Source organism: Mustela lutreola, chromosome 5 (genome assembly GCF_030435805.1).
Source record: "Mustela lutreola isolate mMusLut2 chromosome 5, mMusLut2.pri, whole genome shotgun sequence".
Lineage (NCBI taxonomy): Eukaryota > Metazoa > Chordata > Mammalia > Carnivora > Mustelidae > Mustela > Mustela lutreola.
In genome coordinates this window covers 116010055-116027047 of record NC_081294.1, presented here as the reverse complement: position 1 = coordinate 116027047, position 16993 = coordinate 116010055, and the positions used below count along the sequence as shown (strand labels likewise).

The 16993-nt window shown below is 38.3% G+C and overlaps 1 protein-coding gene across 1 annotated transcript in view; it reads right to left on the bottom strand.

Moving 5' to 3' along the window:
• The window catches only part of ADGRV1 (adhesion G protein-coupled receptor V1), a 544366-nt gene that overhangs the window by 285511 nt on the left and 241862 nt on the right, over positions 1-16993 (bottom strand). Inside the window, exons 79-82 of the mRNA XM_059175461.1 lie at positions 15406-15590; positions 9644-9893; positions 8985-9124; positions 7322-7482 (exon numbers count right to left, since the gene is read on the bottom strand). Of these exons, the coding sequence (XP_059031444.1) occupies positions 7322-7482; positions 8985-9124; positions 9644-9893; positions 15406-15590 (736 nt within the window). The remainder of the gene's footprint in view (positions 1-7321; positions 7483-8984; positions 9125-9643; positions 9894-15405; positions 15591-16993) is intronic.

Genomic DNA, 16993 nt, shown 5'->3' with positions numbered 1-16993 from the left:
CTGCATTTATTCCACATTTGCTTTCTCATTATCTTCTCTTAAGATATGGACCTAACTGCATGTTGGTGTAGGTGGATTAGGCATCTGCCAATGCCCACATGGGGTCTATCACTATTATTCCTTACAACAATGCCTGTCTTAACTCCTTTTGGGAAAGGTTTTCAGTATGTTTAGATTTCAATAAGTTAGACAAAGTTCCACACAGGAAGTGAGTCTTTGCATTAGTCAAGGCTCTGAGCCTAGGCATTTGGCCAAGAAATCTACAATAATCCATTTTCAGGACGACTGCTCTAGGTTTATCTGGGACAGGTGTGCAGCTCTTGGGGCTGCCCCCAAAATCCACCCACACAGGAACACAATACGTCCAGAAACTGCAGAGTCATGCCTGACTTTGCACCCTTACCCAGGTAGTCTATAAACTAGACTAGTCTATAAACAGAAGCTGATGCTCTGAACTCACCAAGGTACACTCTGAAGTTCCCGTGATGATCAATGCTAGTTTAAGCTCAGAATTTTGGGTGTGTGTGTGGTGTGTAATATACTGATTTCAAAAGCAAGGCCTTGCAAAATTTTTGTCAAAATAGGCCACATGATCATAAATATGTGCTTTACTGTACCCCTAGTGTGGTAGATGTGAGGCCACGGGATTAGTGCCAGACAAAGTAGAAATATACATGGGTCAACGTTTTTTTTTTTTTTCTAGTTCACGACAAGATCTTATTCACAGCCTTTTCCCTTAACTTGGTAATTCTCCATTATACTCACATACATGAAATAGATTTTGTAGTTAAACTTGACCCGCTCAATAATACCTAATTAAGTATATAAGCTTCAATTAAAATGCTAGCATGACACCTGGTGGTGGTCCTGGATTCAAAGCTAGTGGTGGGAAAATGGGCTAGATCTATTAGCCTTTAACTATAATGCATGATAGTGATCTGGATACATTTTTTATTTATGGGAGAAGGTGCTAAAAAACCTCAAGCAGGCTGTCCCCTAGCCTTAGCTGGCCTTGGGGAAGATACTGAATACCTTAGATTTAAGAAATAAATACTTCAGTTTCCAAGTTCCTAATGCACTATATGCTAAGGACTTCCCTTTTTTTCTTATCTGTTAACAAATAGCTACATTTAGCACATGTGATTTAATCTACAAGGTTTTTTTTTAAGTTGTAATAATTTTTTGGTTTAAGTTCCTTTAATATAAATATATAAATCACAGGGTACAAAATGCTGTAACTATAACTAGAATGCTTTTTTTAAAAAGTGAAGTATAATAATTCTAAGTATTACTTCAAGGTGTACTCTGAAGTTTTTAACTGACTCCTTGACAATTATGCAGAAACAACAAGCAGCTGGGTGCCTGGGTAGCTCAGTCTGTGAAGCATCTGCCTTTGGCTCAGGTCATGATCCCAGGGTCCTGGGATCCAGTCCCTGCTTCTCCTTCTGCTGTTCCCCCTTGTGCTCTCTCTCTCAAATAAATAAAATCTTAAAAAAGAAAGAAAGAAAAAAAAACAACAAGCAGCTAATTGAATAATTTTTCTTTCCTTTTTTTTTCCCCCTCTTTTGGTGGATTCCACATCTGGCATGGAGCCCAAACTCATGACCCTGAGATCAAGACCTGAGCTGAGATCAAGAGTCAGACCCTGACCCAACTGGGACAGCCAGATGTCCCCCTTTATTTTTGTTCTGAGCACAGTGTAGTTTACAGACTCAGTTGGAAAAGAACAATTAATAAGTTAATTAGCACAATGACTTTTCTATATCATTAGAAAGTGAGGGGAAAGATATACTATCCTTAACAAAACAAGACTGATAATCTTTGATTTAGAGGAGAAAAACTCTAAACTCTAAAAAACTCTAAATCTAGGAAAAACTCCTAGATTCCTTGGCTATCATCAAACTGGATCAAAGACCTTATCTATCTACACAGTATTTATATGTTTGCATGAGTATAAACACAGGTAATGCTTGTATATGAATATGCATATCCAGCAAAATTGTCTATCAACATCCCTTAAGAATAGGATACATTTTCCAAATTACTGGTTTATCCCTCCACCAGCCAAATATTAAGACTTTTTGCCATGAAATCTTTGAAAAATGTTCATAACTTTTGTATCTAGCTATGTATCTATCTCTGTCTTCTCTGCAGATAAATCTGAATCAAACCAAATGTTCATTACACATTATTAAATCAGTTATTATGTTGTTAGCTTTTTTTTTTCTATTTTTCAATCTAATGCTAGCTGTAATTGTTACTTTGTTTTGCTTTTTTCTTGTTCATCTCTATTGATTACCAGATTTCTGTACCTCTCCTCTTAGGATGGTGCCACCTGGTTACTGCTACTAATAAACTAAAGGCGGAAAAAAAAAATTGTCAAGCCTGAAATGTTTTCTCTGTTGAACAAACGTCAGTATGAATCACCTTACAGAACACAAGGTCTGGGGGAAAGGATTTCTCCCCAAGGGATGAGGTTGCCAGAGGGCTAGCCTCCAGAAAATCAAGAGTGTTAACCCTGAGAACCACACATGGCTATCTACATTTTAATTAATTAAAATTAAATAGAATGAAAAATTCAGTCCCTTACTTGTTCCAGTCATATTTCAAATGCTCAGTAGCCAGATGTGGCTGGTGGGTACCATACTGGACAGGGCACAACATTTCAATAATCACAGCAAGATCTATTGCTACGCTAAACTGTCCTGAGTGAAGGCCAAAAAAAGAGTATGCTTTTTCATACTCTTTTCATATTTCAGGATAATTTTTACTAAAAATGCTAAAATGAGGGCACCTGGGTGGCTCAGTGGGTTAAGCCTCTGTCTTCAGCTCAGGCCATGATCTCAGGGTCCTGGGATCAAGCCCTGCATCGGGCTCTCTGCTCAGCAGGGAGCCTGCTTCCTCCTCTCTTTCTGCCTGCCTCTCTGCCTACTTGTGATCTCTTTCAAATAAATAAATCTTTAAAAAAAAAATGCTAAATTGATGGGGCGCCTGGATGGCTCAATGGGTTTTAAGCCTCTGCTTTCAGCTCAGGTCATGATCTCAGGGTCCTGGGATTGAGCCCCACATCCAGGTCTCTGCTCAGCAGGGAACCTGCTTCCCCCATTTCTCTCTGCCTGCCTCTCTGCCTACTTGTGATCTTTCTCTCTCTTCTGTCAAATAAATAAAAAAAACTTTAAAAAAAATGCTAAAATGAGATCACCCAAAGTACAACTTTGACTTACATTGTCACAAGAACATCTTATTGGAAGATCAACAACATATATTCATTTATTAATTTAACAAGTAGGTATTGAGAAACTACCATAGACCTGTGGCTCTGTTGAGCAATGGGCACACACAATGTTCAAGAAGGTAGTACTTGCTGCTCTACCCACGGCTGTGTCTATATTTCTAGCTGTATCCTCTCCCAGACACAGACTGGTTTATGAAAGTTCAGAGGACATAATTCTGGGCAAAGAGATGTGCAAGAAAACATTCTGGGTGGTTTTCAGGAAAGTTTTCATCATTCTTAAAACATGATCCAAATAAGTGCCTTTCCTTTGGCAAGCCTAGATGTTGTTGTGTGATGCTGAGAGCTGCAACCAGTTCAAGACCATGTAGGGACAAGACCGAGAATACAAAATCTTTGAGGAAAGCAAGGCAGAAAAATGAGAATGGGGTGGGCTCCTAAGGACACCACTGAGGTACTGAATTAATCAACCTTGAACTAAATTTGTTTATTTAAGAAATGTGAGTTGTCTTCTGTTACTTGCAGCCAACTTCATCCTAAGTAATATACCCCATGTACAGAGCAACCCAATGTTTTTATGCCATGTCAGAATTAAAACTAATCTCTCTGATCTACTATCCACAGTTATCTCTTCAAATGGATTTTTTTTTAAAAATCTAATAATACTTTTTTTCTATTCTTCATGTTAATAAACTACTTTCCCATTTGATAGAATGAAGCTGTTTTGATATACCTTTCCCTATAATCACAATGGCTATTTTAGGACAATGATTACAGTGAATATAAACTTGATATTTTTGGAAGAATGTAACACAAAATTTTGGAAGAATCTCTTACTTTAAAAAATAATTTGAAATGAATGGGTGGCATCTGGTAAAAAAATTTTTTTTCTGGAAAAACTATCAGAATCTCAGCTTGTAAAACATAAAAGACATAACTAAAATAGTTTTGTCATGTAATAAACCTTGGACAAAAGAATAAGCATGCCTCAGAGGACTTTAGATTATCTTGATTTATTTATCCTGTAAGTCTTATTATTAGCAATTTATGGACGGTTATTTTTCTGTTACTTAACTGTGAAACTGACATTGGGTTGACATGTATACACTTAGTAATCTGTCAAGTAAATAAAGCCATTAGCCATTTAAAAGGGAAGGTTTTACTTTGACTAACGTGTTAATGATCTCTTTACCATGAGAGAAAAAAAAAAAGAACAGAAGATATAAATGTAAGGTCTCTGGTCCATCTCTAATCTCAGCTTAAAAGTCCTCTACACAGGGGTGCCTGGGTGGCTCAGTGGGTTAAAGCCTCTGCCTTCCGATCAGGTCATGATCCCAGGGTTCTGGGATCGAGCCCCGCATCGGGCTCTCTGCTCCTCAGGGAGCCTGCTTCCTCCTCTTTCTCTGCCTGCCCCTCACAAGTATGTGATCTCTGTCTGTCAAATAAATAAAATCTAAAAAAAAAAAAAAAAAAAAAAAAGAAAGAAAGTGCTCCACACATAGGAGACTCAGCCATAAGAGCATCACATAAGACCTAGTTCTCATATTGATATTAAAACTGAAATGGATTAAGGCCATAGGAATTGTGAAAGGCAAAAGTCAAAATCACAATGATTCTGACTCCATAGCCTATATTTGTACATTAACAGTTACAGGAAGCAAGGTAAGCTTCCTCCAGATAGTCCTGTGTACCTCAAACCACACTCAGGATCCTTAATAATTACACTATAAAATTATGGTATTATGGCATTATGATCTAAAGTTCTTTTAAGCTGTATTTCTTCCAAGCCCCCTCTGAAAGTGAGTTTCATGGTGTTACACTAAGTGGGTGGCTTTGATTCACTTGTCCTTTTATATCTTTTTAGCTTCAAAAGATAACCTTTGCTTAATTTCTTGGTATTTGGTAAACTGGTTGACAGTTTTAAAAGCCACAGGTATATATCCCCATCCTTCATCTTTCTAAGCTGAGAATTACTAAGCTCCTTGCCCTTGTACACCCATTTCACACACTCTGACCATTTCAGTGGTTCTATTCTAGTGTAGGAACCAGACCTGTAAACTAGAACCGGAGCAGGTACACACTGTGATCTATCCTGACTTAAATAAAAAGGTTTACTTCCTGTCTAATTATATGTCACCACGTTTCATGAAAAGAGCTGGTCAGACTGCTTCCAAATAAAGATGGGTATTTGGTGTGGTCTGACATAATTATAAAATGTGTGTGGAAGGGGTACCTGGCTGGCTCAGTGAGTGGAGCATGCAGCTCTTGGTCTCAGAGTCGTGAGCTCAAGCCCCACACTGAAATACATGAATGAATGAATGAATGAAATGTGTATGTAAGATACATAAAATTCTCATGTCTATTTCCTGGGGCCCATCAGAGGATTGGACAGTTACCCTCCCATGACACTGAGACACTAACACAAGCTGTCTTTGTATCTCCTACTGATCTACAGAACATGCAATAATCACTACATTATGTCATGGACAGAGAGGAATAAACCCAGTAATTTCAAATATGACTCTAAGTTAATGGAAGAAAAGCAGAAACTGACATGTAAGTGTTCATTTTGCAAAAAAAAGATATATTAGTTAACAATTCTTCCAGGAAATACAGAAATCAAGATAACATTCTCTCTTCAGTTTTTTAAAACTCTGATGTTCAATATTTAGATCAAGCAAGGGATTTCTGTGGGTCATGGTAGCAGTACTTGGTTTTACGTCTCAATAGGAATATATAAAATCTCATCTAGATTTTACTGCAGCATTTTATCTTTTGGCTTTATTTTATATCTATGAAACTTCTGTAAATATATTAGCATTGAAATAAAATAGGATGTCTCCATCTCATTTGGGAACTACATGGACCTAGAAGAATCTATCAAGCAAGAAATGTTATCCTTATAAAAGATGTTAATAAGAAGGAGAAATTATTAACTTTTGCTATTGAATCTATTAGGTTTAAAATTAAGATAAATTAAGGGAAATGTAAAATCTTATAAAATGAAATTATAGTGGAAAGATTTTAAATAACCAGGACAAAGAATAATAATTAATTATTTGTGTCTACCTCCACAAAGTTTCATAATAAAGATTATTAAAGGGATTGTTTGCACATCAAGTAAAAAAGACTTAAATGCAGTGATAATTACATTTACAGACAAAACATTATTAAAGTTGGATATCGAAATGTCTGAGTTAGTATGTTTACCATCCTGTTACAGTAATACAATTTAAAATCATTTATTATGGATGGAGAAACTAAGGTATAGAGAAAATAAGTAATTTGCCCAAGCCACCAGCAGAATGAGGAATTGAATCCAGGCAATCTAGCTTCAGAGTTACCCTGTATGCAGTTCTCTGTATAGGACATTGTTCCTAGAAGCAGCATGGGGCTGTAAAGGATGACTTAGAGCACGGAATGAGTGAGCATAGGGAACAGAAATATAGTTGAAGGAACTCTCAGAGTCCTACCTACATAATCAATACAGCAAATGAGAAGAGTCCTACAGTTCTCAAAAATTAAGGTGTAGGTAAATAATTTCTCATATGTTAATACAACTGAGGCTCCTATTCTTGCCAGAAATGGGGCTTTCATGTAGAAGATGAAAGACAAATTTATTTTTGAACACAGTGGTTGAGTGTATTTAGAACTCTGAGGTTGTATGTTTGGTTTTTTAAATGAAAATATAAAATGCTTTGTATATATTATCTCAGACAACCCTGACATTCTATTGGAGTATCTGCCCTCTATGTCATCACACTAAGAACTCATCCTTCTCTGTTATCTAGCTTCTGTCTCACACTACCTATTATATTCCTTATGAGTTGGAACTATCTTGTTCTTTATTATACCTTATTATAGAATTACACTGTATCCCTTATTATATCCTCATTATTCATTAGATCAGCACACATCTGGCCTTCTATAAACATCCATTGTATGAGGTAATGAATAAGACAATGGGAAAGTTTATTTTCTCCTAGTACGGATGAATTACAGTATGTTTGCATCTTGCAAACATGGGAAAACTGACTTTCATTCTTACAAATATTCAGAATTATTGAATCAAAAATACCTGAGACTAACCTGAGACACATATAAATCCAGAAGAGAAAAAAGCTTCATTGTATGAAGACAAGTTGTCGGTCTGGGCGTAGACTGCATACACGGACATGTATGAACAGGCACATTCCACATAGTCTGAAGTGTCCTCAACCACTTTGCAAAACTGACTGTCAGACAACCAGCTAGGGCAAAAACATAATGGTCACTAACGGCTCTTTTATCAACACGTAAGGTATTCGAGATGGCTTTTCAAGTAAAAATAACTTTGTGAACTTAGTGTTCTTTACTCAAGCATTAAGCAGACCAATTTTCAAGAAAAAACACTGGAGGGAACATCTTGTCCTAGACATGATACAACAAGTCCAGCAAGATGCCTTAAGAAGCAGCCTCAACACCACTGAACCCGCAAACACATTCCTGACACCAGAGAAGCTGGTTCTCCCAACAGAGCCATGCTCCTGCCTAATCTGAAGCAATACACCCCAGGCTTTCATCACAAGGCACGCCTCCCTTGCACTGGAAAACCCCAGGAGATGGACATGCGCACTCTCCACACCTCCTCATTTCACCATTCCTTGTATTTTGAACCACCTAAGTTCCTTAAAAGATTTTCCATGTTTCCTTCTTAATCTCCTCCCCCCCACTTTGAAGCCAGTTACATTACCTAAAATCTTTCCAGGGTTCTTTCAAATGTTTCTGCTATAAGATCGGGATACTAACACAAAATCTTTGTCGTGATTACAGCAAATGTAGTGTCCCGTGCCAAGCCTCTGAACGCTCCACAGGGACCACTGCTTTGGTCCTCTTGGATCCTTGACTTTTCTAAGGACATAAAACTTAATCCCAGCTGCAGATGCAGGTATGAAACATTCATTAGGAGTTATTAGGATGGCACAGTATCTGTATATTAAGTTTAAGATCTATCACCGGGCATTTGAAATTTTAACTGAAAATTATTTTTTCACAAAGAAAAAGACTAACCAGAATTGTGCAGTTTGGAGGACAGTTGGTTACCCAACAAAGCTGTTAAAGGCATTTAATATTTCAGTCTGTGCAGCTGAAAGTCAGAAATGAACAGAACCATGTGACCAATTTGGATCTAAACCCTCTGGGTCAGCAAAGCTTGATCCTCCCGCGTTGACTAAGTTCTGGGTAATGGAATGACTCAGAAACTTGAGGACGGATTAGTCCAAGGAGATTCTACAGAAGAATTATTCTCTTCTTCCCATTCCTGTGTGTGGTTTAATTCCAAAATATACCCCAAGCCATATGTGGACTAGAATTATAAATCCCTGCTAATCCCTCTAAACACAGAGCATCGGATCCAGAACCATAAGCCCGATGGAAGGAGCAAAGAAAATTTCCTTTCCTGACCAGTAAATTAACCAATAACCACAGAAAGGTCATGTGAATTGAGCAGAAGTCACACTGGGTCCCAAGGAAGTGGTAATAATAAAGAAGTAAACAGTGTGTTAAACACATAGTTAGCTGTTGGGCTGTACTTGTTACCTGGGCAAAACTAGAACACTTCCTTCACTGTTTTGTCGTTTCTATGGCAGAGATGCTTCTCCACTCCAAAGTCTCACTTCAGGTCACCCTCTATGTTCACTACAGAAATTGGACTCCATTGTAATAGAACAGGGAAGGAGCGAATTTAAAGAATTTTTAAAGAATTATTCAGTACCTTGCAGCAGCCTGATTCCAAAGGAGACACAGAGATGTCTGGGGGATAATCCTAGGTTCGGCAGCATAAATCCTGTAGAGAACCTCATTGTGGTCCGTCAGGGGTTGTGAAGTCAGACCTTTCACACTCAAAGACAGTACCTGCCGTGCCACAAAGAACAGAGAAGGGGGTGGTATTTTAAAGTCAGCATCATGACTGAATTCTGAACTTTGATTCATTTTCCTAGTTACTCTAGTCACTTGGTTAAGGCCACTATTTAAGTAATTAGCTGACTTATGAATGCAGGGAATCTGATTGTTTTTTCATTGCAAACATTCTACTTCCTTTTCAGTTCCTGAGCGGCCTTCAGCTGACAATGCTCACTTTAACTGTCCGACTTCATCATGAGTGAAGAATATAATACGATATCCTATTAGTGAAGGCTACATTTTTCACTTTCCCCACTGTATATATTTTACTCAATAAAACATGAGGGAAGTATTTCCAACTCTATTTGAGACTACACATTCTACAAAGAGTTCGTAAAGGGATATATTTCATAATTAGCTCACCATGTGTAGTCCTTACCACAAATCTGATCAAGTGAATGCATTCTGAAGAGTGTGTCTGCTAAGGAAAAATCTGGTTCCAACCACATAATTTTTTAAATGATAGATTACCTTATTTTTCAGGGCATGAAGATTGTTTCCAGTTATAAACCACTGCTGGCTGCTATACTCTGTAAACTGGACTAATTCACATGTACTTTTTCCAGCCATTACTTCTGCCTCGGGAACCTCCAATAACCTCTCTGGAACTCGAATATAATCACCTTCTTTTCCTTCAAACTTGTGCCCATTGATTTGTTGAGGATACCAGTGAAGAGCCAGGACGGACAAATATGGGCAACTGTCAAAGATGGTTTTGCTTCTGTAACAGAAAAGCAAAGGCTCTGCTAACATGGCATGCATTTATATACGCATAGCCACTTATACTTATTAAAATGCATTACACAGGGGCCCTGTTCTTTATGCGTAGCTATGACATTACCAGCCCAGAGGCAGTAAGGACGATGCCCTTTTAGTGCCTTTGTGGCTAACTGTCGTGATTTCTTGCACAGCACTTTGTGCATCCTTTTGCCTGATTCCCCCTAGTAATCTAAAACATGGGTTTTAGAAAGCTGTTTCACGGATATCAGATATAATCTGTGGCTATAAAATGTACTTTTTTGTGTGTTAGTTACATCAGCATTGGTAGAACAGATTGAGAAAAGAGCATACCACTAAACTGAAACCTCTGCTTTAAGAAATACCACCTTATATGCCTAGAGCATGTTTTCATCAAGAGTTTACCTCATCTCCTTCTAATCTGTCAGAGCATTTCGAATCAAATCATGTGATTGGTAAGAGAAATAGCCTGGAGCTGGGATCTTTGCCCTTTCAACAATGCTGTTTTAAACACTGTAGGTATAAGATCCTATACTCACTGAAAGCGCTTCCAAACCTCATTGTGTGTTGAAATCACTTAGAAGTGTGTTTAAAAATACAGATTTCTAGATCACACCCCAGGCTGACTAAATCAGAATCCTTGCCTGGAGAGGAGGCGGGGGGCTCTACTGAGTCTTGTTTTTTAACCAGTCCCCCAAGGGACCTAATAAACCTTGTCTTGGACCCATCATGTTTATGAACAATGAAGACATACAAAAATAAATCAGATCTGAAATCTGCCTGGAAACATTTGGAGAATATTAGGATGTTAGGGTGAAAATTATACATTAAATGTTAAAACTTATATGGGTCACAGTAGACAGAGAGTATTGAAATCGAATCGTGGATATAAATGATATCTTGTCAAAATCCCTAACCTGGGAAATGGAGCAGAAAATTTTAAATGGAAAATCTGAGGAAGAAAAGGAAAGGGGAAGGGCTTTTTCCTCTAGTTAAATCCTCTCTCTAAAAATCATCATCATCATCATCATCATCATCATCATCTTCCACTGGGCCCCTGGGTGGCTCAGTCAGTTGAGCTTCTAACTCTTGATTTGGGCTCAAGGCATGATTTCAGGGTCCCGAGACGGAGCGCCGGGTCAGTCTCCTGCTCAGTATGGAGTCAGCTTGAGATTCCTTCCTTTTCCCCTCTCCTCTCCCTCTCTTCCTTCCCCCACTCACTCTCTCCTGCTCTCTCTTGCTCTAACAAATAAATAAATAAAATATTTTAAAAATATCTTCCATAACTTTAACTATCACATTTGATTCACTGCCTTCAAATATCTATCTTTATTCCAGCCATTCACCCAGGCTCTAGACCCCTGTTGTCCAAGACTCCTCCTAAAATACCTGCCCCTTCAAAACAGCTCACCAAAAACTCTTCTCAATCTCCCCATCCAGCGTTCCACATCTTCGCAGGTGACTAAAGCTCCAAGCTGCCACTGCAGCACCCCCTGACCAGGTACAATGTGAGTGAGATCAGTGACCCTCAGCCACATGGCTGCATACCTTCTCCCCCACGCTCCCTGGAGTCTCCTGGGATTTAGCCCATCAGTGCCATCCTGGACTCCAGTATCTTGGAATACTGAGACCAATCTAACATGCACAGTGACTCTACCCAGCCCTGACAACAGCAGGCCAGATTACTGGCCCTCTCCCTGGCAAATGACTATACTCTCCCTGACCCTGTAACTTCCTGTGTCCATGCCTTCTACTACACTCACAGTGTTCAGCCCACAATGTGCTTTACATCCTGGCTGAAGTGAGTGGGAGAACCCCACATGCATATGTGGACTGGACCACTACTGATCCAGTGAACAGCTACAGCTGTGCCCTCAGTGCCTCTTGACACTGTTTTTACTTGGCTTCCAAGTAATTGTTCCAGAAGTCATCAACCTCCTCAACATCCCTGCTCAATTCCCAAATCTTTCACTCTCAGCAGCTGCTCCTGACTACTGCTTAAGGTGATATATAAATAACACATATCAGAATGGCCTCCAACTTTAGTTTTCAAAGTAAAAACAAACAAACTAGTATTGAGCACTCTCTTCTTCTCCACACTTGTCACCTCTATGAGAATTCTACCACTTAACTGTTTTCAAGCTACCATCCTCCCCACGTTCCTATCTCAGTTTCAGCCCTGTTACCTGAACAGTTATTCCTTGTGTAGTCTCCCTATCTCTTGATTTATTCTATTCTTTAAACTTTAATACTGTCCTCAACATGGTATCTCTAAAATCCCGAGTCTGATTCTCTCGCACACCTACGAATGCTGCCTGGCTTATGCTATGTTCAATCTTTAAAGGCTGATGGTCTCCCCAAACACACCACACTATTCTTGGCTGCTGCCAATGCATGTGCTGTCTCCTTCCCCTGGACAACTCAGAAGGAAAGGGAAGTCTATAGAGAGGAAACACATGGAAGAAACATACTGATCCATTTACTTATTCTATTCACTCATTATACCATAACTACTGAAAATCTATCACATGCCAGATACCATTTCAGGTCTGGGAGTTTATTAGGCAATAAGGCGGAAAAGGTAACTCTTTTTGTGCTTCTTATACTCTTTTGAATTCTCCTATGACTCGGAGGACACAAATATGAAAACCAACATTCACAGCAGGGTAGATGGTTCACATCTAAAACAACCTCAATATTCTAGTGATCTATGCAAATATAGAAAAAGAAAAAGAAAGGATTGAGACTATGGGGAATTATAAAACTATAAACTATTTGACTTCATTGGACAACATAACCGAACCCCATTCAAGAGAGAAAAACAATGAAGGACATTTCACACACACACACACACACACACACACGCACACACACACACACACACTGTGGCCTCTTTTTGCAATGAAGTAAAGAAATTATGCATTTCAGAGGTTTTAAAGACACTGGAGATACGTATAAAAGGCACTGAGTAGCCAAACTGCTGGTCACTGGTCTCAGACAAACATTTAGCACCAGTTGTGAGGGATAAAGAAGGGGCCTCCTAAAAGGGCATGAAGAGCTTTGCTGACGTACCCCATTAAGAAAACATTACTACTCAGGGCTCACTCATCAGTGTTAAGAGTACAGTGTAAAATGATGCTGGTTTTGTACCTTAACCTCACCTCATACCCCGGCTCTAACCTGGGATGAAAGGCTCGAGGCACTTCATAGCCACAGGGCTGGAAGTAAAGATTCTGTTACAAAGCAAGTGGTTATAGTCCCTTCTGACCACAAGGCATAATGCTCAGCAGGGGATGTGGAGGCAGACAGCCCTGGAATTGAAGTCTCACCAAAACTAATTGTGTGACCCTTGACAAGCTCTATCTGTATCTGCAGATAGGAATAGTAAAAGTTCTATCCCTACCTTTGACCAGCTGCTTAAAATGATCTTTTATAAGAATAAAATATGTATAATTTTTAGTGAGGATTATGTTGAGCCATATGAAATTTCCAATATAGTGTATACTATTTTACCTACAAAAAAAGTCAACTTCATATTGTTCAATCTTATATAACATCAGGACTAGAGCAGAGGTACAGTTAATATCTGTTCTTCTTGTTTTGTTCCTTGATCTCTCTTATAAGTCTTTTATGTCTGGATTGACACTCTCTTTAAACTTCATGTATCTTATGATCTAAGAACTAAAGTTAAAAGTTTTACATGTACAACAGATATTTTAATTAACCTGTTAAAGGTCATAAAAGGCCCTAAATAGGTGACTTAAATTATTACACCAGATTTTTATTTTTTTAATATTTCAATTTTTTTCTCTTATGTCAGATTTTTTAAACATAGTTTTCAAAATATCCCTGAATTTCAATGTGACTTAATAAGTGCTGGTGACAGCCTTCATCAGCAAATAAATAATAAATGTTTTAAGATTTATATAAGCACTGTTAATCAGACATGTCCCATTAAATAATAGTCATTACTTTTTTTTAAGATTTTATTTATTTATTTGACAGAGATCACAAGTAGGCAGAGAGGCAGGCGGGGCAGGGGGGCAGGAAGCAGGCTCCCCACTGAGCAGAGAGCCCGATGTGGGGCTCGATCCCAGGACCCTGGGATCATGACCTGAGCCGAAGGCAGAGGCTTTAACCCACTGAGCCACCCAGGTGCTCTAATAGTCATTACTTTTTTTAAAAAGATTTACTTATTTTAGAGAGAGAAAGCACGTGCGTGCATGGGTGTGGAAGGGGCAGAGGGAGAGAATCTCAAGCAGACTCATTGCTGAGCCCTCGGGGGCTGAAGTAGGCAGGGCTCAATGTCAGGACCCATGAGATCATGACCTGAGTCCAAACGGAGTCACTTGCTTAACTGACTGAGTCACCCAGGTGCCCCAATAGTCACTGTTTTTTGTTTTTTTTTGACAGAGAGAAATCACAAGTAGATGGAGAGGCAGGCAGAGAGAGAGAGAGAGAGAGAAGCAGGCTCCCTACTGAGCAGAGAGCCCGATGCGGGACTCGATCCCAGGACCCTGAGATCATGACCTGAGCCGAAGGAAGCGGCTTAACCCACTGAGCCACCGAGGTGCCCCAATAGTCACTGTTTTTTAAATAACATGTATTACTCTGAGAATTGGAAGGAAATCTCAGTTTTTAACCAACTTCTATTATCAGCCATTTTTATGTTAACTCAAATAGAAGTGAAAAATATTTAGGTCTTTGTACTACAGTGATTCAATTTACCTTCTGAATGCAATTTAAAACACCATGACTTCTGAAGAATACTAACAGTTACAAAATTAATTATAGAGTTGATAATGAATGCAAATACATTTTATTTTTTCCTTTTCCTCTTGCTTGCTTTCTGCCATGAAACTCTAACTGTGAAAAAACTGCTCTGACATTCAACAACACTGGGAGAGCTGCTTCCCAATAGATGAAACTGAACTATAACTCCACTGCAACAGCATATCAAAACATGCCTAAAAGTTGAAATCATCTTCTTTTTTTTCCTATTAAGAATGTATCATCTAAAAAAAAAAAAGAATGTATCATCTATTATCATGAGAGTAAGCAATCCTTTTTTTTAATTCCTAAGAGGCCCTTCAAAAAAAGGGGAATGTATTGTTGACAGTATAAATTCATTTTTCTTGACAGAGTTACCATGTTTTCTTAAAAAAAAAATTTCATTTACCCCTTAGATACAATGCATTAGGGCTCCTGGGTGGCTCAGTAAGTGGCACATCTGACTCTTGGTTTGGCTCAGGTCTTGATCTCAGGGTCTTAGGATCCGGCCTCACATGGGGCTCTGAGTGCAGAGCAGTCTCTCCGTCCCTCCTGCTCTGCCCCTCCCCTCACATGAATGAATAAATAAAATCTTAAAAAAAAAAGATACTATTCATTGACTATATAATCCTGAGTTACAACATCTAAGTGTTAATTTGCACTGCATATTACTTCGCAAACTGTTACGGAATACACATAGGGTACTATTATTAAAATACACTTACTTTTCACCAGGAGAGCCACAGGTAACATCAGTCAGCAGAGAAAAGGCAAAATTCTCTGTCACTTCAGTGAAGTGACTGAATCCCCTAGTGTCTTTACGCTTTGGGTTAATAAGAGCACAGAGAATCTCATAAAAAAGATTTCGATTTTCAATACTGAATGCTTGGCTTTTTCCTTCAATAGATATCTAGAAAAAAAAATCAGTATAAACAAATATCTTCAAAAATAAAACTGTTTAATGGTACATATGGTACAGTACATGTTCTTTATGAACAGTTATTAAAATTACCAAAATAAAGAAGAAATCTTGATGAATTTAAGAAAAATCAGCATCAAAATTATATTTCAAGTACACTTCCACTTTATTTTATTTATTTTATTTTTTTTAAAGATTTTATTTATTTATTTGACAGACATAGATCACAAGCAGCAGGGGGGTGGGGGGAAGGAAGCAGTCTCCCTGCCGAGCAGAGAGCCCAATGCGGGGCTCGATCCCAGGACCCCGGGATCATGACCTGAGCTGAAGACAGAGGCTTTAACCCTCTGAGCCACCCAGGTGTCCCATACTTCCACTTTAAAAAAAGCATAATCATTTATAAAGAAGAGTCATGACCAGCAAAATAATTTTTATTTAATAACTGGATAAAACCCCAGGTTTCTTGGATCACTTATTTTTAACTACAATAATTAACATCATGAATTAAAAGTAATTTCACTTTTATATCTATCCCAAAAATTCTTTCTCTTTTGTTCTACAACTTAGGAAGTAAATACAAGAATATTTGCCAACAATAGAAGAAAGATTATTCTTGTTTACCTGGCTTTCCAGGAACAGAAGCCACAATCTACCACTACATGTCTAATCATCAAATGAAAAAATCCTTTTCTAACCAAGAGTAGCCGGCTGCTCCCGGTACTCTTGTCTTTATCTGGAAGTATGAGCCTTCCTACCTTAAAGAACTAGATTATTTGTGTTTGCAGGACAAGAAGAGTAAGAGGAAAATGGCCTTCATGATTTATTTTGTTTTTCCTTGCTAGAATGACAGGGACCACATCTTTATTGTCTGACTAAGCATGGGTGCAAAGCCATTGATTTGTTATCCCACTATTCTTCTATACCTGAGATGTCCCTATAAATCCTTCAAAATCCAAATTAGTCATCACTTCCTCTGTGATTTCTATACTGTGCCCCACTTGCCAATATACATAATCTCTCTTTGTAACTTACACATACCTTTATTAATGAATCTTTGACAACACTGAAATGATTTGTCTGTTGTTCCTACCAGTTGAGCTCATTGAGGAAGTTGCCTATATTCTCCATATTATATTTAAAGCTTGTAATTTACACAGTGCCAAGCTAATAGCTGAACTCAAGATCTAAAAGAATATCCTTCTAGAAGATAGTAAGGAAGAATGGAGAATACTGCGTAAAGAAAAGATGGCAAAAGATACAAAGTAAATTTATTTACTTACATGGCAATGAAACAAAGTAAAAAGTTAACAAAGTAAAAATTTAGCAAATAAAAGCTACAACAGAGAAAGGGAACAGCCCACAGATTCCCAAAACAATCAAACTGAAATGTTAAA